The sequence below is a fragment of the Xenopus laevis genome, chromosome 8L, assembly GCF_017654675.1.
Source record: "Xenopus laevis strain J_2021 chromosome 8L, Xenopus_laevis_v10.1, whole genome shotgun sequence".
Taxonomy (NCBI): domain Eukaryota; kingdom Metazoa; phylum Chordata; class Amphibia; order Anura; family Pipidae; genus Xenopus; species Xenopus laevis.
In genome coordinates, this window is record NC_054385.1 from 77,819,286 (window position 1) to 77,843,940 (window position 24,655).

At 36.4% G+C, this 24,655-nt stretch overlaps 1 protein-coding gene across 4 annotated transcripts in view; it reads right to left on the reverse strand.

Moving 5' to 3' along the window:
• ttc7b.L (tetratricopeptide repeat domain 7B L homeolog) overlaps window positions 1–24,655 on the reverse strand; it is a 65,890-nt gene that overhangs the window by 33,050 nt on the left and 8,185 nt on the right. For all 4 annotated transcript variants that reach the window (XM_041571842.1, XM_041571843.1, XM_041571844.1 and 1 more), the window contains 8 exon segments: window positions 16,364–16,494; window positions 15,783–15,904; window positions 6,006–6,084; window positions 5,046–5,218; window positions 3,661–3,724; window positions 2,330–2,467; window positions 1,185–1,268; window positions 590–694 (listed from right to left, as the gene is read on the reverse strand). In XM_041571842.1, coding sequence (XP_041427776.1) covers window positions 590–694; window positions 1,185–1,268; window positions 2,330–2,467; window positions 3,661–3,724; window positions 5,046–5,218; window positions 6,006–6,084; window positions 15,783–15,904; window positions 16,364–16,494 — 896 coding nt within the window.

A 24,655-nucleotide genomic window follows, 5' to 3' on the forward strand; every position in this document is an offset into this window, starting at 1 on the left:
CATTTGGCTATCCGAAATACAGTACATTGTGTGATATCTCATACACATAAAACACAGAGAGAGGCAGTGGGAATTTCCTCCTCAAATACATTAAGGGCAGTGCGAGATTGTAGGAACATTATATATAGTGAGGGGCTATTTTATTGGTTCAAGGAGAAATTGTAAATGGTAGAATGAATTATTTGCAATGTACGGATTGTAATTTAATGATAAATGCTACACCATAAAAATCATTACTGAAACCATTTAATATATTTATTCTGCTTGAAATCATTTGATCAAAATTAGAAAATTCAGTTTTATATTTTAACATATAGCATACTTTGTATACTATCTGCAATTAGGGTTGCCACCTTTTTTGAAAAAAAATACCGGCCTTCCTGTATATTTAGATTTTTTCCCTATTAATAACATTGGTAAAATACTGGCCAGGTCGCAACCCTATCTGCAATACCAGTAATATGTCACACTATTTCATGTTATGGTTACTTTGCTGCTAAGGGTCTCCAACACTTTTTTCTTAAAGTAAACACAACACAAGTATCTACAATTGCAATAAATTACCACCAAGTTTATTGCTCTGACTTACCCAATGCAAGGATCCCATACAGAGCTTGGCAGCTAGGAGAGGGATGGTGGCATCCTCTGGTTTCAAGCGTATACATTCTCTTAAAACCTTCACAGCTCGGGCAGACTAAATAAGGGGGGGAAAAAAAAGTTGAGGAATTTGCCAGTTTGACAGCATACACCTTTTTTCTTCAAAAAAAGATCTTTAAGCTGTTCATGATTCAAGATTCAAAAGGCAATGTCATTATGCTTTATGGTAAACTACTTTCTTTACAACAGTATCCTAGCAGCTCAAATCAATTCAAATAAGCTGTTGGATAAATGCAAGGAAAAAATCATTCCAAATAAATAGCTTGCAGCCCTGATCATTTCAAAAGACAAACAATTTATCACATGCTGTGATTATTACTATTATTATGTGATTATTATTCCAGCAACTTAGCCATTTGTACAGATACATTCTGTGTGCAGGAAAAGATCACAACACTACTGACAAATAGACTCTGCTGGAAACTGTATTTCCAACAAAAAAGCATGTTTTTAGCAAAAAACGAGCATGCCTGGAGTTGTTTAAACAAAGAAAGCAAAAGATTTAGTTTAGATTTTAAGTTTATTACCTTTCCTGCAGCCATTAAAGAGAGGGCAAACTGATACCAAAGATGAAATTCCTCAAATGCAAATTTCATGGCACGTTCTAAACACTGAAACAGCAACAAACAAGCTGAAATGTTTACTGATGGCATTCTGCTTTATAGATCACTGCATTTACATTAACTTTGCAGACTGAATTTAAAACATAGATTAACAGTTCCCACCAAGCATAAACTTCAAAACAAAAAGGCATATTTCTGTATTAGAATTTCTGCAAATGAACAATGATGATTTAAACTTCAAACTCAAGGGATGCCAATATCATGGGCAGCTGTGAACCATAACTCTCAGGATCTCAGAGCAGCTAATGGTGGCTTCATTTGCTGATCATATCCTTACTAGGCTATAAACTATATACAGTGGGGAATTGTAGATAAGTATATTTAGTATATTTGACTGAATTCTTCTTTGCAGATGTAGCACAAACTAATCCTCTGTAAAAGCAAATATCCTCTATTGTGGAGTTATTTCTTCTATTTTACTTTGTAATAAATGGACAACAATTATTTTTTATAGACAGTATCACTACACATGCGAGGCAACTTCGGGCGACTACAGAAAACGCATCGCGTGCGTGCATTAGCGCAGGCGACTTTTCATTGTAGCCTATGGGAAAACACGCTGAGGCAGTTCGTGGAGATAGTCGCACAAAAGATGAAGCGATTAGTCACCAGGCGACAAAATCTCCCCGAATCTCGTGTGGCCTTACCCTTAGAGTTTCTACTGCTAATGGACTCCTGCGGCACAACTATGGCAGCCCCCTCATAGAAGAACATGGGGGTAAGAAAGGTAATGTAAAAGCATCAGGCAAATACTTTTATGGAAAAATTATAAATAAAATAGCATTTGAAGACAATGTTATGATATTTAAAAAAAGGTTATTTTCTGGTGTCTATCTCTTGAGGACAGACCTCCCTTGCACTGCTGCCCTCTAATGCCACAAATGTGCAAAGCAAAGCTGTTCAGCACCAGTGCTAGGCAAAATGCTGTGTGCATTGTGCCTTGATGGGTGTGAATTGCTGAATTAATGGTGCAGACCTGGATTTGCCTAATTTTTGTAAATAAGCCCTGATAATTTCCTGTCAGGTAAATAAAATTCAAAGTAACATACCTCAGAAAGCATTTCAAACTGTCCTCTTCTCCCCAGGGCAATTGTAAGGAGATCATACACTACAGAAGCACTTTGAAGACTAATAATCCGATCATTCTTGTGCTCTGGGATCCTACTTAACACTGCATCCCTGTTAGCCTGAAATAAATCACAAACAGATCTCTCTTTAATGATATATCTACCCTAATCAAACATTCTATAATTGATGACAAAGCAGGTAAGGTTAAGGACACACGGGAGATTCAAATACAAATCGCCTCTTCTTCAGCGCGACAATCTTCCCGAATTGCCTTCCCGAAGACTTTGAGCAACTTCGGACAACGAAACGCCGCGAGTGCCATCCCGCTGGCGGTTTTCCATTATAGCCGGCGGGAAGGTAGGGGAAGGCAGTTCGGGGAGATTGTCACCCCGAAGAAGAAATTATTTGAAATGTTATATGCTTATTTAAGTAATGACTACTTAAAAAAAAATATTACGGTACCCAATATTTTGACATACGTTCAATCAGTTTTTTTTTATCAGTGATCTAACCCTCACCTGTGCAAACTAAAAAAGCTAAAGTTTTGAACGAAATCTTTTTTTCTGTTTACATTACTGAGGACCCATTAATGAAGACTTGATTTTTAACATACCCAGATCAATAAGTATAGGTATATGTGAGGATTAGGTGAGGATCTAGACTAGAAAGTAAACAGAGGTCCAACCCCTAATGGATTTACCCAAGAGTACTAAATAAATGAGCATGCAGTGACATAAAAGAGGAAGGTGAAAGGCTGGAGCCATTTATTTAGGAAAAAGGAAGTATACAACTTCAGGCAAAAAAGGGGCCTCCTTAACCGAGAAGGATTAGGGGTTATTGTGACTTTTAGCTTTAGCAGACAACAATTTATATAAAATAAAATAGTGTTTCTGAAGCAAACAAATCTATTTTATCAGTGCAATTTTTTATTTATTTTTCTGTTACCTAAGCTAGGAACCAGGAAGCTACAGGAAGTGCTAAAATGGTTTAAATGTTTTGTTTAGAGACAGAAATAGAAAAATACATAATCCTTAATTTAAAACAATAAGCAAAATGTATGTTCAGCACAAGCCCCATTCGATGAGCTCATGTTGAAACAGGGTGTATCTTAAGTGGGGCTTGGATGTCTGCTTGGTCAGATAAAAAAAATCAATTACTGTCTGATTGTGAATGAAAGTTCAATCAACTGCAATTGTTTACCACACCGGCCTAAACCTCTAAACAGAACCATATTTGTGGTTTATAATGGCAGTTATGTAAATATGCAAACTAGTTTACATCTGCTTTTAGAGCCAGTCTTGCCATTACCTACCATGGACTCACTGATGAGCAAGAGCAAGAGAGCCTCTTCTGTGTTTTCTTGTGGGCAGAAAATGCTGTATAACAAACAGATTTAATGATCAGCATTTGAGAAATATAGTTCAGAAACAAGTGAATGGAAAGTTATACCACTTCCATTTCCATTATTTCTACAAAGGGGATGTGTACCTTAATTAAATAAATTGTATTAGGTATGGGAATCCATTATCCAGAAAGCTCTGAATTATGGGAAGATCATTTCTATCAAAAAATTCTATATTATAATATATAATATCTATAATATTTCCTTTTTCTCTGTAATAATAACAATATCTTGTACTTGATCCCAACTAAGATACCATTCACCCTTATTGGAGACAAGACAACCCTAATGGGCTTATTTAATTTTTAGGTAATTGGTAGAAAAAACCCTTATTCGGAAAACCCCAGATCCCAAGCATTCTGGATAACAGGTTCCATACCTGTTTTAATATACATTAATTACAAATCTTTGAAGTTGTTTGTAAATACAACTGGAATTGAAAGCAGTATCTGTCTGTCCCTTTCAATTCTTTGCCTTGGTGGTTCTTTTGAAATAATGTAGAAGAAGCAGGCTGAAGACCTATGAAGAAACATGCAAGGGTGGCCTCCTACAAAGTTTCAAGAGATATGCTGCAATGCAAAACGGAGATAGAAAAACATTGCTTTCAAATACAATTAAATTTATATTTTCACTGAATGTGTAATGAACGTATAATGGACAGCTGATAAGAATAACAAAATTTTATTTCTGAGTTGACATCCTTTTTCCTTGTATGTCTTTGCAAGCACTCAATACCAAGGTTTACATGAATAACTTCCAGTTAATTCAAATTTAGAAGGAAGTGGACAGGTGGTAGAGATTAATTGCCTACTACTAGGACAAACAGTTGGTATTTTGCATGCCCATTCATTTATAGGTACCATTGATATGCCCACTGCACATAGAAGGTTGCTGGGTTTCTACCTCCTGTCATATGATCAGTGTTAGCTTCCAAAAATCTGAATGCCATGCATGTACATGTTAAGTCATTGAAGAATTGAAGATATACAGCCTATATCCAGAGTGGAAGTGATGGAAATGTTTCTAGTGAGCACTTTACATATTCAGTTCTCATAGTCTTTTTAGTAGACAGTTGTGCCAATGGACCTCACTGGAAAAAGTTCCTACTCGTTTAACTTGCAAGGGAAAAGAATAGGTCTTATTTTCAGGACAGTAGACAAACTAATGAATATATATTCAATAGTTAGTAGTTTTGCTCTCTACTAATAAAACTGCCACACATTTCACATGACTAGATGTCCTTTAAATGTATGTGTTTTCAAATTCGCAAAAAATCACATTTCAAATCAACCTACTTTTCTCCCATGTAAACTTTAGGTTTCCTACTGAGCGGATATCTTTTCGTGTTAAGTTCATGTCGGAATGGGTCATCCAAGGGGGACTGGTTGGGTGGTTCTTCTAGTGGGTTCCAGTAACTCTGTTCACACATGCCACGGAGCAATATCTCTGCTAGCTGCCTGGCTATTGTCTAAAACAAGAGATGGAAACTAATCATGATTGGAAAATGCAGTTCAAAAATGTGATTTCTCGATTATCCTTCAATAAGGATACAAAATTTGGATATCTGTACTATAAACTTAAACATAATGCTCAATACAGTCTGGAGTTCAAGCTTTCTATAGATAGAAAAAAATAAAATTTCCAAAGAACTGTGCTTACAGATCTTTTAAAGATTTTCAAATAAAGATTTTACCAAAAGTTTGTCATCTAATCTGGCTTAACAGTGAAGAAAGAAGTAGGAACGGGAGAAAGAAAAGGAGGCTGCAATTGCATAACTAAGCAGGTAAAATAGCTTTTTACAAACAAAACTTCTGTAAAATATATGCAAACCTGAAATCCATTACTAGCCACCTACCCAAGTTACCTGACCTGTCCATACTTTTTTAGAAGTTCACAAAAATACATAACCATTGTCATTAAATGTATGAAGCATAACGGTCTCTCAATGTTGTTGTGATATTAGTAAAGATCAAAAGTTTGAGAAAAGTAATGCTTTATCAGTGAATTTATTAAAAATATATATATAGTGAAACTTCGATTTTACATCCCCTGATTTTAAGTTTTCCCTCATTTTACATTGTTGTTTTGTGGTCCCACCTATATATTATGCATAATACATTTTCCTTATTTTACACAATTTTTAAGGTCCCCTGAAAAATGTAAAATGGGGGTTCTACTGTAATTCCGTAGTTTTGTAAATATGAAAACTTTTTAGTCACGCCAATAACAATTACGTTTTCATTCAAAGGTCTTACCATTCTCAGGTTTTGTGTAGTTCGGGTCTCCACAGCCCTTAAAAGCTCTCGGAATCTCCCCACACCACGAGTCAGGTTCCTGAATACACAATAGAGCAACACGTACAACCTGAAAATCTGTTTTTTTGTTGTTTTTTTTTGTATGTTACATAGGTTTGGAACAGTGAACTAGTTTATTTAAACAAACTAGTTTATTAGTTCTAACATAACTTTTAGAGAATAAAAAGCAGCAGATTATTTTTATGGGACAAATTTTCTATAAATAATTGCGTGATCTTAATACATTCTATTTTTTCCACTTTGATATTGCTAAATGCTCCGGTATCACACCACTATCCTGCACTTCATCTTGTACACATGTCATTTGTGGGTTTTTTAAGCCACGCTATTACAAAATTGTAATGCCGTGTAAAAAAAACACTTGTCAACCAGACTTTTAACCTTTGCACTAATTCATATTTCCCACAATCCACCACTGCATTAGGACAACACAATCGAATTGAGCAAGGTATGTTTATATCACTAATGACTTGCACCAAAACACATACAATGAATATGGGGACCTGAACAAAGGGCATTAAGTAGTGGTACTGCAATAAATTATATTGGAACATGATGTAATAACATCAAGAGATACTGACAGCAAAAATTAAACCTTTTTTACAACTATTAAAACATTGTTTTTGCATGCTTTTTTAAATAATTTTGCCATAACAGTATTTGCCTGATGCTTTTACATGATTTATCATTTTCCATGTTTCTGTATAAGGGGCTGCCATATTTGTGCTGCAGTAGTCTATTCAGGGTCAGACTGGTACACCAAGGGCCCACCAGCCATAATCTTAAAACATGTTTACTTACTTACAGAGAAAAACACTGATATCACCCTTTGTTTTTTAAAACAATTTGCCCAGTCCATGGGAAGCATTTTATACAAAAAGACACATTCAGGACTAATTCTATGTGGGCAGCTGTGCTCTCCTGTGTGTTTTATTTGTTGCATTATTGTTAGTACAAGTTGTGTAAGAGCACAGAGCAATACAATGGATAGAGACAAACTGAAAAGGATGGCACAGACGAACAGAACACAGGCTGAACCTCTCTATTCTGGTTTATGATTTATTTGAAGAATCTATTAGGTCTTGCTCTTCCATTAATATTGTATAAATTCTTCCTGAAAAATTCCCCTTTCTAGCCCTATTTAATTGTGTTAAAACAGAGTTCATTAGTGTTACATAATCTGACATGCAGGATGGCACACTCAGGTTTAGGAACTTAAAGTTAAAAATATTATTTTCACATATTTACCAAGCACCAGCATATTCTGCATTGCTGTATGATTACTTACAAAAGCATACCTATCAATAAAAGCAATCAACGTTATCTTCAAGTGATTAGAAAGGTCAAAAAAGCTCAATCCACACCCAAATCTAACCTGCAACAACATTACCACCACTCAACCCCAGCCCACCAATTGTTGGTATTTTAAGGCCCATGCCCAAACAGAACCCACAGCTTGAGAGAGATGGCACAGTCACTGCATTGCACCCTTTATTTTGGGGAGGAGCTGGGTTGACATAAAACGACCCACCATAATATCACTGCTGTTAACATCCACCCAGGCATTCACTTTTGAATATGAAAACTTATAAAAAGATACAGTAGGTTATACCCACTGTTCTTTTATGATCTGCGCCAACATGAAACCATAAGAATGCACAAAACACAGACCAATGTATTCATTTTCTCACAAGTCTGGGAATCTAAACTCCAAAAGAACATATTTTGGTTATTTTGTAAGGGTTTAGCAGTGCACAGATTCTGCCAGATGCAGACAGCTGTCCATACGGCTGTCCCCTCCCTACCTCTGCAAAGGGAAGCCATTTTAGCTCAATAATGCTTGTTTTTAATGAAATTGGATGCAGAGAACCAATGAGCATAAATCCTGTCAGCAGTTCCAAACTGCACAAAACAGTCCTTCCACATTTCCCTCTATCCCAAATTAAAAATTCCAAGAAAGACAGGAGAGGCATTGGACAGAGTTCAGCAATGCACTCACTGTTGACAGTGATCAACTCTTCCAATACTAAAGAAAACAGCAGTGCATTAACTACTGACTGATTCACTACAGCATGCCTTCAATAAACTCCATCTAATAAATCCAAGCTTAAATTTTAATGGCTCTTTATTGTGAAGTAATACATAATCCACCACAGTGGCATATTACAGACTAAATTCAAGGTAACTAAAATGTCATAGTTTACAAAGCACATTCAGTGGTTGTTAGACTTGATCAGTACTGGGGCTCAGAAAAGCTCTGGTGATATAAGTAGTAGTTTGAGTGTCTTGATAAAAAAACATTTCCTTACCCATACTTTCCCCACCAATAAATTGCTCTGCTGAGAGGACCAACTGCAAAATGAATGATGGAAATCAACCCATTCTGTAAAGAGTATCTTAAATGTAAATGAAGCTATATTTAAAAATGTGTATTGCAGATAATGAAGGCTCTCTGTAGAAGAAACTATACCAATATAACTTTTTGTTTGGGCCTTGCAAGAACTAGCGGTCTTCTTATCCAAGATTTGGACATTGCTATCTAACAGCTTGGACTGTTTGATAAGCATCCAAGAGGGGGGTAACTTGAAAACAGAAGTATACAGGAAACCCACTCATACGGATCAATATCTGTTGTTGAATTCCCACCATCCACTGGAACACAAACTGGGTGTCATTAGAATTCTGCACCACAGGGCGGAATGTGTGGCAACAGATACAGAGTTCAAGGACAAGGAGCATAAACATCTCAGAAGAATCAAACAACAGATATTGATCCACATGAGTGGGTTTCCTGTATACTTCCATTTTCAAGTTACCCCCCCCCCTCTTGGATGCTTATCAAACAGTCCAAGCTATCTTGGATAAAGAAGACCGCTGGTTTGAAAGAGGCGTGAAAGAGTCAATTTATGTCAAAGTGGAGAAACCATCCCTGAACAGAGGTGGGGGCCTTCGACACCACCTGTCTGCTACATAAAATGCTGTTCTCACATCAAATCACAGTAACTACACAGAATCAACAACTCTGTGAATTTCAGATGTCACCTCTCTGAAGAGATACAATGTGCCATTGTGATTGGATTCGTGGAAGAGTATTTGCTGAGGACTTCCCACACCAGTCAGTTGAACTGAAGAAGCTGCTCGAATAAGTAATGAAACGTCTTCAACAATGATTATTCAGCAAGTCCAATTGTTTTAGAATTAATTATATTAGATACAAATTGCATTGTGTTTACCCAACAGCTGAAACGTTGAGACAAATAGGACTGATATAAACTAGGAATGCACCGAATCCAGCTTTTTGCAGCAATGTAAGAAACTTTCCAGTATACGTGGATTAAAAATGTACTGAAAGAATTATCAGTCTCAACAGTCACTCCACTGCTCCACAATTAGCATTAGCAAATTGATGTAAAGAAAGGGCACAAAGCCCTGGCTTACTGTAAAATGTATTTGTATATGGAAAAAGGCATTCAAGAGGAAGCTTGATGAAAAAACAAGAGATTGAGCTGGAAGGATAAAGGTTGTATGTTGCTACATGAGAAGTTCACTGGCACACAGGCAAAAAAATCTGCAAGCTGTTTTTATTCAAAGTTCACTACCGACAAGAATATGGCATGGCTACAGAAAAAGCATGTGTTTGTTAGTCTCTGAACAAATGTGACCTACATTTTCCTTTCTCTGCAATCTTTTGCATAACAAAAACAAGTCAGATTTTTCCACTTAGAAAATCAGAGAAATTCAGTTTTCACCAATAATAATGTCCCTTAACTGCACTCCCAACATGACAAGAAGCAGAATGTGGGATCCTTGCAAGAGCAAATATGAGTTTACATTTAGGGGCTGATTTACTAAAACTCATATTAATCTCAGCTTTTTATGAAAACAAAGTTAACCAAACTCCTTTCCACAAATTTAACTAGTTTATCAATAAATGTCGTAACAAACTCGAGTATCAATTCGTATTGTACGATTGACCATCGGAAAACACAAATTTATCGAATTTTTGCTGTAAAAACCCAGACTTTTTCAGATTATCCTGCGGAGATCATGAAGTCAAGAAACAACTTTAGGGAAATATGCCATTGCCATTGACTTCTACATGACCTTGACAGGTTTGAGATGGTGTATTTTCAGATTCGGTTTTTAGCAGCTTTGGGGTATGATGACATTTCTAAAAATTGTAGTTTTTATTTTTCCCCCTAAAAACATCGACCAGAAAGGTTTAATATTTAGCAGAACATTTCAGTTTAAGCAGATAGACACATTTTTATAATGGCAATACAAATGATAAAGAAAATAGCAACTCATAAGTCAGTCTTAAAGTAACAGAACAATCTGTAATATTCAGGCAAAGGAAAAAAGATACTTTAGTCTTGTTGGTTCTGAATGAAGAAAACACACATAAAAATCAGGCTGAGCTCAGACCAAGTCGGCAATCTACTGGCCACACTGATGGCAAAACATAACAAACAACCTGCCAGAAAACACATTTTAAATATCCAAACATTACTGACTGTGCTCAAAGTTCAGTCACAACATTGCCCAGATACACATAGGATGAGCCCCTTGTGAGAACTGTTACTACATCTGTAGCCTCATTACAGCTTACATAAAAACACACAAGTCTCCTAACAAGCCAGAAACCAAACATATCTTAGGAAAACAAACAGAATCTCCCAAGATATTAGGTGTCATATACTCACTACAAACGCAGTTTGCAAAGGGCACTTTTGGACACAATCACTATGCTGATTACCCTTAATGCTTTTTCCCAAAATTCCAGCATCTATGTGGTCACCAGGGAGAGCTATAACTGACATAATTGTACATTTAATGAATGTGGTCTGCCACACAGTCGACTGCAGGGAAATGTATGGGTCTGCAACTGTACTTGCAGTCATACCGGTAAGTTATAGTTTTTTTTTTAGAAAAATAATAAAAATAGCAGCAGAGTTATCAAAAGAAACAGATCTGACACACAGGCAAGAAAGTGATAAGTGCAACTCATTAGTGACATAAAATTGTATTAATCACCTATCTGACCTTCTATTACACCTTGAGAGTTTTAAAACCCGCCACCTAGATCTGATCTCCTGGGACACACACACACAACAAAACAACACCTCTGTGCCTTGCTTTCTCACGGTCAATGTTTTATTTTCCTCTGAAACAACGGTAGCTATTAGTAACCGCAGTTAATTATAGATCCTGGTAACTGAATAATAGCCACGAGAATTGATTTGCAGATACTGTGCATTATACCCTACCTGCCATCCAGACACTACAATGAGATTGTAACTCTTTTTCCACATTGCTTTTTGTACTGTTGAAAACCCATACTTAATACTTCATACAGACGCAGGAGAAATACAGGAGCCTATGGGAGACAGCCTTTCCAGAGCTTTCTGGATAATGGGTGTCCGGATAACAAATCCCATACCTGTATTAGGCTCCATTAATGTTTGTATTTACAAAAATGAAATTGCTGTCTTCAAAGTCCTCAACATGTAAAACAGATTAAATGACTGCAACAAACACATTTAAGTGGAAAAAGGCAAAACCTTTCTGTTTAACCATTACACTACAACATTACAGAGGCATTGTCACAAAAATAAATGGCCTTTTAAGTTAACCACACATTAGGCTAACACATATTTTATTGCAAGGTTATTTCATGTCCTGAAAAAAAAACAAACAAGATGCACATGAAAGTACTAGTGCCCAAAAGCCTCCACTGTTAATGGCACCAAGCCATTCCTTTAAAAACAGACCTTGCAATCTCGGGGGGCACCAGATAGTTCAATGAGCAGTAATTACGCGGAACTCAGGAGTTCTTAGGGTTTTGTAGATTTGGGGTATTTACAGGAAAAGAAAATGGATAAATGAACACTTTTCCATATCCTAGGCAGCCATCAGTCTAAGGAAATATGGCAGGGCCTAGGTACTTGGCTTTCAGGGAATAAAAATGTGGGAGAGTAGCCATACCATTTGATATTTATCCTGAGAATACAGGGGTTAGAGAAACTGCACTGTGACAAGGAAGGGCTGTGAAGTGATGTTAAGCCTGTTGAAGATAAATAACGATGGCAGGCTGAAAACATAGTATACCCTTTGTGTTTTCATAGTTGTGAGAAGCAACTTAAATTATGAGCATAAACCTTACAAATTACACCATTTACTCAGTGTTTTACTGTGTTCTAACTAGTTTCATTCATGATCATAAGAAATGCAGAGATACAATTTACAGTGACATTTGACAGTGCTTTTAAACTAAATTTCAAAACTTGGAGTTAGGGACCAAGTACAACCAAAGGTTTCCATATGAGCTTGCAACCCTGCAGCTTTCCAAAGCTCATTTTACCTTGGTACTGGGCATAAAATATTCTATAATAATATTTTACATTCGAAAATAAAAAATAGATATAAGCCCATTTTATGAGCAAATGTTTTAAATTATAATAAGATAAATAAAAATCAAAAGGCTCCAAGGTTTGAAGTTCTCTTAAAATGAATACAGAACCAAAGTCCTCTATCCATTTTAATGTTCCGGGCATGACTGTACCACTTTATCATTTATTTACAAACCAAAATTTGATTTGTATTTTCTAGAATTCATTTCTGCACTAGGAATAAGATTGAACAGGATGAGTTCATGCAGAAATCTAAAACATATCTACATGGCTGACAGAGGTTGTTTTAGTATACATACTGTTCATCTTCATGCAAATGCATCCTGTAGAAGAATGTCATAAATATACAGGTAAATGATAAAACAGGAATAAATACATATAAAAGGAAAGCAAAAAGAAAAAAGTCAAAATAAATAAGAGGCACTAAGCATTCCCAAAGGTTAGTTAATTTAAAGATTTTTCTCTGGTATGTTCTGCAGAATTGCATAAAAATGCATTTACTGTTGCATTTTGTACTCTCTTTAGAACACCCATAGCTTAATTTCTTTACCCTCATTTTCCAGAAGAGCTGGATCTGTTTGTCAATTCATGTCAACAACACAGAGGGCTATGGAATATTTCTCCAATGAAATACCTCAGCAGACAAAACAATATGTGTTCCATTACTTTAAGTGACACTGACCCAATTCCTCACATGGCAATGTGTCTCTATTATTTTAATTTGCACTACTAAGTTGAGCAAATATTTTATTTACAAAAAATGGAATAGCATTACATTTAAAGAGGAACTAACTCCCATATGTAATAAAAGGCAACCAATGATATGTTTGTTTCTGAACTCGTTTTCAACCAGTAAATGCGACCTGCTGAATGGCTGCTATAGGTCACTGAACCTGGGCAAACTTTGAGGCTAATTTATCAAATTTAAATTCAAAGAGAGATTTATTAAGTGCAGAAATTCGAATTCGAAAATCGTGTAACGTTGCTTAGGAAAAATGTAAGCGATTTTTTTTCAATTCAAGTCTTTATAGTAGAGCCATTAAAACTGATGAGTAGAATGCAATTTTACTGCATTCAAGTTTTTCTACAGGTTTGTAGTGTTCTTTATATTAAAGTGTTTTCATAAATAAGCACACATTTGGTTAGTTTTCAAGTTTATTCAAATTAAAAGAATAAAAATCACATACATCTGAATTTTGGTAAATATGCCTTGGAGTCCCCGATATACAGTAATTTAGTTTATTTCAAGTATTTTCGTGGCTCTAGACTACATCATGTGCTTAAACCTACAAAAGCAGGAGACAGTATTGTATCAGTGCAAGCTGGAAAGCAAGTGAAGCTGTAAGGTGGGCTGCTAGCTGTAAGCAATGGCACAGAAACCCAATGCTATAAAAGTACATTATATAAGCAAACTTATATTGCAACCTTTATATTTATTTTAAGTAAAACATTTGAGACTGTGTATAACAAGCATGCAAGGTCACATATCTAAAAGACAAAATGATCACCATAATTCTATGTTTAGACCTTAATTTATTGCTAATTTTTACTGTACAAAATATTCCTTATATATAGGCAACCATTCATAAACAGCGGATTTTTAAATATAGATGGTGGTAATATAATTAACAACCCAATGAGCAAGTTTATTTTCCACTCAAAGGGCTATTATACAATGACATTTTCCCACAAAATTGGGTATTATAGTATACTGTTATTCCATTTGTCTGTACAAGCTATCACTGCTATGCACTGTTCTATTTGCAGAAGAACCATATTGCTTAGGGTTTCTTAAAACCTAAATAAGTCATTGGCTCTCTTAGAATTATTTGCTGGTTACAATCAATGAAATATAGTCCGTACAAAATTCATATTTATGATATTCTCTAAATGCAGATGTGAAAGTTCTATTTGCATTAAGTAGTGCAATCAAACAGTCACTTTTCTATTAAAAAGATAGGGCTTGCATATGCCCACACCAAAACATCTGTAAGAAAAAGATATAGTAATATGTGATGAAGATATTCATTGTCATTATTTGCATGTTTCCTTCTGAATAGCTGCTAATACACCCCTGGTGACAGGATAAAAAACAGAGATCATAAAAACGCATAGGGACAGACCCTTAAGGACAGAATTGTTTATTCTTTTTGGCACCCTTGGACTAAAAGCTCAATTGTTTATTTTTCTGGCATCACTGGACTCATAGCGGAGGTCAAGTACAGACTGCTGTAGCAAATTTGATTGTCTACTTGAGAACAGTGGTGAGAGGGAATACAGTGTGATCAAGCAAACTGCATCCCATTTGTTACAATCAGAGTTCAGAGTTCATATGTCATTTCTTTGAAGTCACATATATGCATTTTGTATCTCATATGTGGCATAGAGGTGAACTGCCAGATAGCCACATATAAATTATACCGGTTTATTTAAAAATTGTATCAGATCTAATCTACTTGTGCAAATAGAGGTTTTATTATACTTAATTGTAATGTATTTATATACATTTATTATATTATTTAACGTGCTTTCCCTTCTTGTAGAGGAAGTACAACAAAGTAAGGAAATGGTGGTGGCCACCTCATAGTATATATATATATATATATTTAACATAGTGACTAAATCATGACATTCATGACTCAATAAAAAACAGGTCAGACCAATGAAAAATCACTTATTATAACATGTATTACATGTAGGGGGTTATTTACTAAACCTCAATTTTTGTGGTTAAGGTTTTTTTTTAGGGAAAATCTAAAATTTTTGTGGGGAATTTTGTTCCTCACGATTTATTATACCCCAAAGTTGCTAAAAGTTAGAATCCAAAAATCAGCCATCTCATACATGCCTGGCAGATGCCCCTTTTACAATTTGAAGATATTGTGATCTACGCTGGGTTTTGTCAAATAATCCGAAAAATTCAGGGTTTTCAGGCGATAACCCAAAAAAAATCAAAAATCAAAAAATAAATTGAGTGATTCGTGCATGAAATCCAAAAAATTTGTACAAGTTGAATTTTCGATCGATTTTATCGAGTCTTTTCACGCACCAAATTTTTCGAGTTATTTTGATAAATAAGTTAAAATTGTGGATGGGAGTTAGGTCGAGCTTGGTTTAATAAAAAGGTGACATCAATTCGAGTTTTAGTAAATAACCCCCTAAATGTCCTTGATCATGAAATTACATTGAAAATGGCTGTCACTTTGGCAGCTAGGAACAACTGACTCATTGACATGCTCTGTCTTGGAGAAAAATATGGCTTCACTAAAGAACAATGACAACAGATGGTAATTTAGCTCTAACTTACCCATTCTTGAAGTAGAGAACATGTGCTCGCTGAAGGCCAGTCTCCAAGAAGAAACTCAGTTCTTGGTCTGGGGCCACAGGCCCTGGCTTGGGACTGCGGTTCTGGAGATTAGCTGTTTGTACCTGACAAATGAAACCAAAAGAAAAAAAACGGATTTTTATCTTACCTAAATGGTAAAGACAAAATGGCTTTCTAGAAACAAAAGCTGCAAAGCATAGCAGTGCAACCATCGCCCATCCAGTTGTGACAGCAGTTCACTCCTTTACAATAATGTTGTGGGTGTTGTAGCTACCCGGAGGGATTCATGTTGTAACATAAAAGGTGTAAATGTGAAATATTGTCCAGACCAGTTGAAGAACTGCTTTCCACAGGCAAAGATGTTTTTTAGGACAGAGACATTCGAAGGCTTCTGTCTAGTTAGATTCTTTGTATGGGCAAATTGTGTAAATGTATTTTCAGCGAAAAACACTACTTTTCAGTTGTGTTGAATTACAATTTAATTTTTGGGGTTACATCCCTTTTAATACCTGGAAATACTTCATTAGTTATCAAAGGAGGAAGGGTATTGTTTTGATGCATACCCTTTCCATCTCTTGAAGGTACAACAGTGCAATATCTCCAGATTTCTCGTAGCAAGTGATAATTTCCTGGTCACGGTCCAAATGAAGACTATTAGTGGAAGAAGAGCGTGGCAGTTTCTCCAAACAAAGACCTAAAACAAACACAGAATAGTCAAAAAAAAAACCTAACCATGCCCATGTTGGGCAGACAGTACAAAGTTGCAATCCTTTCAGCCATAAAATGACAAACTGGCTTTCCTTAATTTGCTTTACTGGCTGCTACAGTGTATCAAGTGTTGTACCTTATTTTCCAAATCTATTTTGCAAGTATATATCTTACCAGCATACTACTTGTCTACTTGTCCAACTAAGTCGATACATACAGTTATAAGTCTTTTGGGGTGCAAGTTTCTACTAGCTATACACACATGGAACCTGCTGTATTAGCTTATACTTGTTAGCAAAACCGTTCTATCAGGTTGGATGGAGATCATTAATGAACAGCAAGTTTTAAACCTAGCCTCCGATTGTCCATTAGATTAAGAATTTTTACTAGGCTGTTATAACTATGGATGCACCAAATCCACTTTTTGGGATTTGGCTAAATCCCTGAATCCTTTGTGAAAGATTTGACCGAATACCAAACCAAATCTGCATATGCAAATTAGGGGAGGGAAAGGAAAAAGTGGGAAAAAATATTTTACCTCCTTGTTTTGTGACAAAGTCACATGTTTTCCTGCCCACCCTTAATTTGCATATGCAATTCAGTTTGGCTAGGCACAAGGATTAGGCGAAATCTGAATCCTGCTGAAAAGGGCAAAATCCTGGACAAAATTCCAAAACAATCCTGGATTCAGTGCATCCCTAGTTATAACACATTCAAATCCTTGGCTTTAAAATGCTGCAGTGAAGTGTTGGCGAGCATAGGTATTTGTCTCCATCTATCTTGCCCTCAATTCTGACTAGTTTCCCACTCCCTGCTAAGGAAAATCACCCACCCCAACATGATGCTAAACCACCATGATTCACTGAGCATTATGTTTTTTCAAGTGAAGTGCTGGGTTTCTGAGACATACAGTCCAAAATGTTAAATTTAGTAGAATTAGACAAGATATCCCTATATACAGTAAGTTTGCTCACTCTTCCACAATTCTTATAGAAAACGCCAAATGGTTTTTGTATGTCTCCAGCTCATTCTCTAAATAAAGTCCTCCTTACCCAGTCAGTGAGATTTGGTTGATGGCTTTCTCTAGGCAGAGTTGTCGTTGTGCCACATTCTTTAAAAAGGGTTTTAACCATGTTCTAGATTATGTTAAAACCCTAACTGATGTTTTTGCATAACTTTAACCCAGACTTGTTTTCAAAGCTCCTTGATGATACGGTTTGGGACCTTATGGAAATATTATTATAAACATTTTTTCAGAGGCAATGTGACACTTTCATTGTACACAAGTAAACTCCATTTTACTATTCATGGTTTTTCTTAGGGCAAATGGTTGCATTATTATACGGATCAGAGCAATTGAGAGTATGCGCTCTACAGGTATGAGATTGGTTATCTAGAATGCTTGGGACCTGGGATTTTTCCGGATAACTAATCTTTCCATAATTTGTGTCTTCATACCTTAAGTCTACTTGAAAAATCAATTAAACATTAAATAATAGGCTGGTTTTGCTTCCAATAAGGATTAATTATATCTTAGTTTTGATCAAGTACATGGTACTGTTTTATTATTACAAAGAAAAAGGAAATCATTTTTAAAAATGAGTATTATTTGGATAAAGAGTCTATGGGAGACAACCTTTCTGTAATTTGGAGCTTCCTGGATAACATGCTTCCAGATAATGGGTCCTATACCTGTACTAGGTACACTGGCAAATATGCATTAAGTATGCCATTAGCTGCACTGAACTTAAGTTTTATAATAATTAAAGGGGAACTCAGACTTCTAAACCAAAATTTTACATAACAAAAAACCCCTAATATACCCATCACAGTTACCTGTTTCTTCAAAAAGTATGAATAAATGCCATTTTCTACACTGAAATCCAGCTGTTTAACATTTCTTCTCTTTCTGCAACATTTGAAATCCTAGCAGGGAAGGAGGAACTAAACACAGCTTACAGAGAGCATGCAGGAACTATATAACTCACAATGCATTGTGCTGTGATATTCTGTTCCTTATTGAAATCACATGTGCAGGGATTTGTGGCGTTTGGATGATGTAGGCTAAGGACAGATTGCTGCTAATACAAAGTAACAGTAGTCAGCCAGTTCAGCAAAGTAGTCAGACAGATCAGCAGGAGGCTAGGCTTAGTGTTTAGTGAACTGTTCCAAACCAATAAAAATCATGAAAAGTCTGCATATTTTTTAATTGATGCATATTGCAAAGTTCTTGAAATTATGTTTACTTTTCAAAAAGCTTAAGTTATGTTTTTGTGGAGTTCCCCTTTAACAGTGTATTTAACTGAAATTAAACTTTTTTTAGCCACAGTCTATATCAGTTGTAGATTATTAGTAGTTTTGTGTAAAAATCCTATGCAAATGTAACACAACTCTTATATACAGCAGCAATGAGGGAGCTGTAGTGTACATTAGCCCAAGACTACTAATAACCCAAATTTGCCCCTGAAATAACTATGATAGTTGTGTAACACACAGCCTAGCTGTGTGATTACAGAAATGTAACAACAGGAGCTTCTAGAATTGTATGCCTGCAGACCAAACTTAAATGAACTAAATTAGAATAGGAATAATATTAGACCTGTAGAAGAATCTGTTGTGGCAACAGAAATAAAGCTGAATCAACATATTGTTTTATTGTTATTGCTATTTTATTTGATTTTTTTTTCTTTCTCCTTTCCTCTGTATCTAAATGTCTTCTCTGTCTTATTCCTACTTCTTCCATCACCTCTAACAGCAATCAGGGCATGAAAACTGGACCACATAGCCACTGAAATAAGACCTATGATATTGTGGGAAACAGAATGATGTATGTACATTCAATCAGTAGTTTTAAAGAGGCGTTGTCATTTACAATTCTGGAAAATAAATAAAAACAAAGCTTTAAAAAAAGCTGCATGAACTATTCGTATGAATATAACGCAGACAAACAAGCAATATCACATGTATATATCTGCAAATAAGCAGGATCCCTCCCAATAAAATCCTGTATAAGTATCGTCCACACCCTTAACCTCCTCTTGCTGAGACACCAGATACCAGAGATTGGAAACAATTTATTTCCGACTCTCTAATGTATGGGATTAGCAGGATTTAGCCAGTAAATGCTCAGAGAATGTCAGGCATGAGGGATGGATTTTGCTGGTATGTGCTAAGAAACCAGATGAAACAGCTTGGTACAGTGGAGCCTTACTGCCCCCTCCTGAAACTTGCAAAACTAGACTGTACCATACACCAAGAAGAACAAATATACTGCTACTGTTTATTTACACTTTAACTTTACTAAAAAGCAACAAAATAACCCAGTTATCTTATTTTCCACATTAGAATCGTTTAAAATGATGATGTTAAAGCACTAGTGTTTTTAGTGTTTATTTCAGTCTAACACCATGCATGATGGAGGGAACTTTTCATCAGAACAATCATTTGCAAAAATTGTATTCAGCCAATAAAGGATAGCACTAATTCAATGGCTTACTACTGTAGCTGCTATGTAAACTTGCAAGACAAGAACCCCTTTTGTTTTGTCTTTAGCAATAACTTTGGTGTGACTACATTCTTAATAATTTGCTCTTCCATCACATTGTTTTTAGGCAGGTGTATCATTAAATATGTTTATACAGCCCGTAAGGTCAGCAGTAATTTAGCCCAGCTGGCAAAATCAGTTGTCATTGAGGAGATCATATCAGAGTCAGATTAAGAGACACATAGGGGCAAATTTACTAAGCGGCGAAAATTCGCCAGAGACGGTTTCGCAGGTAGTGCAACACTTCACCAGGCGTAAATTTGCTCAGACAACGCTAATTCACCAACATACGAAGTTGCGACCAGGGCGCCGAATGCTGGCGGAGTTGCGTTACCATTAATATGGCAAGCAGAGTGAAGATGAGCTAGCGTTGGCTAATTTGCATACGGCGGGAAGTTAAAGTTAAATGGACGTATATGTGGCAGCAAATACATAACACAAGCCCAGGGAAGTTTAATAAAAGAAAATAGAGTTGTTATAATGCCCTACACATGAACCCAGTATATAGTTTATGTGCCATATGTTAGGAAAAGTAGGGGGGAAGCAGGTTACCCCAAAAAAAATTACGCTCTTTTTGCAGCCTATCACCCTGAAAAAAGGAAAAGACGCCAGCGTTTTTTGGGACTTAGAAAAATGTTCAACTAAATTTTGAGGAAGTCCTATCTACTCTATTGCACTGCGCCTGGTCTGAGGTGGCGAACGCAAGTCTGGTGCAAGAGGTAACGTTCAGTAAAATCCGCATCTTAGTGAATTTCTGCAGTTACGTCCCTTTGCCAGAGCGCAACTTCACCTGGCGATTGAGTGCGAATGAGCGCCCGCATCAGTCTCTTTCGCTAGCCCGTTAGTAAATTGGCAAAGTTCCAAAATGACGTCACGCTGGCAAATTTTCACCAGCATTAGTCACTTCACCCTTTAGTAAATTTGCCCCATAGTTGTCTAATTTGGGGTGAATGGTGATTCCAAGGTAAGGAGGGAAACCACTTAGGGGGGATATTGAGTGAAAGAGGTTTCAGGTGAGGGGCCATCCATGGAGTAGAGACTTCTCCCACTTAATTTGTAGCCCAGAGAAATGTCAAGATTACATTTTGTTCTGTTTAAGTAAGGAAATATGCTAAAACAACAACTCTTTAGCATGACACATAACTTCACTTATAAAAAATAATCATAAACCAAATATTTGTTTGTGCCTTTATTGTTGCTTTTCCATTTGGAAAAGTATAATTTTTTTCCAGAGGTTGAAGAGGATGCTCACTTCATTTAAAAATGATTTGATTAATATTAATCTATTTTCTTTGCCACAAGTAATGTATGAACAACATAATAGAATAATTCAGCTTTTCTATCCAGCGTTTATTTTGCTTTGTGTTACAACAATAGTCACAGTAGCATTATCAAATACTGTAGACAACATTGTTACTATTAAAGGAACCCTACTACCTCATTTCACTTTTTAAATAGTATTCCTGACCACTATGGCAGAATGCTTATCTATAAACACAGTTAGAACCAGAGCCGCGAAACTTGAGTACTTTAATGAAAGGATGGATTGGAGAGATCTCATAAATTTGTAAGGTACAGAAAATTTGTTCATGGAGTTTTCCAATGCTACTAAAAACATTTACAAATCTAATAGGATTGTATTGCTGTTAACATATAGTGCAAGGTACATTTTATTATTACAGAAAAAAAAATCAAAACAATTAAATATGAAGAAACTAACCCTAAGTCACTTTAAATGCCACAGAACGTAGATTCTACGTTCTGCAGCATTAAAGGGTTTGGGAATGGAGGAACGGCTTTTAAAGCCACTCGCTCTGTTCCTTCTCATTTCCCAGCCAACGAGCCTAGGCAGGGAACGAGTTGCCCGAGGCATGATCGCCCAGGGTCCCCAAGGCAGCAGCAATTCACGTGCGCTGCTGCTGCCCGCACTTCCTGTTCGCAAGCTCAGCCCCTTTTACCGAATCAGAAGAAGAAGACGGTGCCATGATAACAGCAGCTCTCCTTGACGATCTGGACCCTGCTACACCCAGGTTAATGCCTATCCACACAAACTTATTTTAGCAATAGACACTTACATTCACACTTACACACATAAACGTGGGGGGGGGATCAGGAGGGGTCACACACATTCACAGCACTCACACACACTTGCACACGCACACAATACGCAATTAGCCAAATGTACACACACACACTAAAGGTGCCATACACAGGCAGATTAAAGCTGCCGATATCAGTCCTTTAGACCGATTCGGCATCTTATCTGCCCATGTGTGCGGGCTCCAGACGGGACCTCCCAATCCGTATGAGACCAAAAATCAACCAGATATCGATCTGTCAAGTTTGATTTTTTTTTTTGTACAATCCAGGACCGCATCAGCTAGTTGATGCAGTCCTGTGACCAGTCGGAGCCCATTCCGATATCGCCCAGCTGTTAGTGGTCATATAGTGTTAAGATCTGCTCATTTGGCGACCTTGCCAAACGAGCGGATCTTATAGTGTATGGACATCTTTACACTATGTTGTGCCTTTTTTATACATTATCGCATCGTCTGTTTTCTGCCTGAAATATACTGTTTTATTGCCATTGCGAATAGTGTATTTGCTAATTGCACTGCGCAATACCATTTGTATAATATTTCGGTGATTATACTGCAATTTTTGGTGATTTTGGTGCATTTTTAGTCATTTTATTGCATGTTTAGCCATTTTATTACATTTTCACCTTTGCGTAGGTGGTCTTCGCTTATTTCTGTCCGTAAAACCTATTTGGCCATGCTAAAATATTCAAACTTTTATACTGACTGCTGATTACACTAGGCGAAAAAAAAAAGCATTGCTTTTTGTGGTTTTGTTGGGTTTTAGTGATTTTATTCCATTTCGCTTTGTTACTTCATTTTGCACATGGAAATTTTGAGTGCTATATATCCATTTGGGGTTCTCTGTGTGCAACATAGTTTGGTAAATCTATGCATATTGGGCATCAACCTGTTTAGTAGACCCCTGACGTTCATATTTAGAATGCCTTTTGCTGGTATGTTACAAAATGTGGGGTATACAGTATATAATGGGGTAAAATGCAAGCTTTGTGATTATTTTCAGAATTCTTATAAAAAGCGTTATGTTTAGCATAGCTTTGCAGTTTGGTAGTTTGTAGCAGATAGACATATTCACCCGTTTTAGATATGTCAAAATGTGTACTTTCGGACAATATATTGTTTTCTAGGGTCTCCATACTGGTAAATCTATGCATATTGGGCATACAGTGTGGGATACGCGGAGCAGCAAAATAAAACCTTTGAAGTGATTTTTCAGAACTTTTATAATTATTTTTAAAAGACGCTACGTTCAGACAAGCTTTGCTGTTGGGTAGTTAGGAGTAGAGAGACTTAGTTACCCATTTTGGAATCAGCAGAATGTGTACTTTTCAAAAATATATGGTTTTCTGGGGTAAACCTACTGTTTCAGGATTTTTTGGCCTTGGAATCTAAAGTATGCCATTTTCTGCCCTAGTGCTTGCAAAATTCGGTTATAAACTCCCGGGAGTTTTTGTTGTACAGAAGTCCTAAATCTGCATAAAACTATACATACCTGGTATTGGCATGTTCAATAGACATGAGGCTTTCCAAATCAGTTGGATTTTCATGGGTAAAATGAAATTTTTTCTGGTATAAATTCATATAACCAGAAACCATAACCATTTTTTTTGGTATTTAGCGCTATAAATCTTGTTGCAGAGGTGGAAATAAATGAAAACTCAGGCAGATTTAGAAATCTGAGGGGAAACTATAGGTTTCCCCTCAGAAAATGCCCCTAAAGTGAGAGCACAAAATGTTTAAAAAATGTCTGGCATTTCGCGTTACCAAAATTTTAAATTCTGCTGGCATTAAAATGGTTAAAGAAATTTCATTTGTGTTTTGGTGCTTTCTGGACTATTTTCTGGATAATAGATCTTAAGCCTTTAATACATTTACCCAGTGCTTTTCTATTACTTGTTCTGTGTGCTGCCTGCAGATGCACCTTATAAACGCAAATCTGGCTTGTCCAAAAAGGGATGGGATGAAAGTACTCCTTTAAAAATGAAAATGTGACTACTACACATGCAACCGTTTACAAATAAAGTTGTTACACTTTTCCCAGCAGCTTGTGAAATACAATTTTTATTTCCTCCATTCTCACGTTACCTTCCCACTGACCTGTCTGTCCTTTGCATGCATCATTTTTTTTCCACGAGTAAATTAGAGTATTGTTTTCTGCACCCACCCCCTTTCTCTCTTTCATGTGATACGTCCCTGGCACACACTGCCTTTCTAGAAATAGAACTCATTAAAAGCCAACCACTCTGCTCATCAAGTACAACATTAAATTTAAAAGAGGGTCAGAGGTGGTGGTGACAAGCTCACCTTATGGCATCCTCATCATCTAAATATAACCAATAAAATTAAGTCAAAACAGTCTGTTAATGTAATTAATCCTTAATACTGCCTTATCACTTATGTTGAAAGGAAAACACTCTTTAGACACAATCAGAGGTGAATAAGTTGCCCTTCAGTTGGTCACATACAACCCAATGATACTGCTCTTGCACTGAGCACATATGACA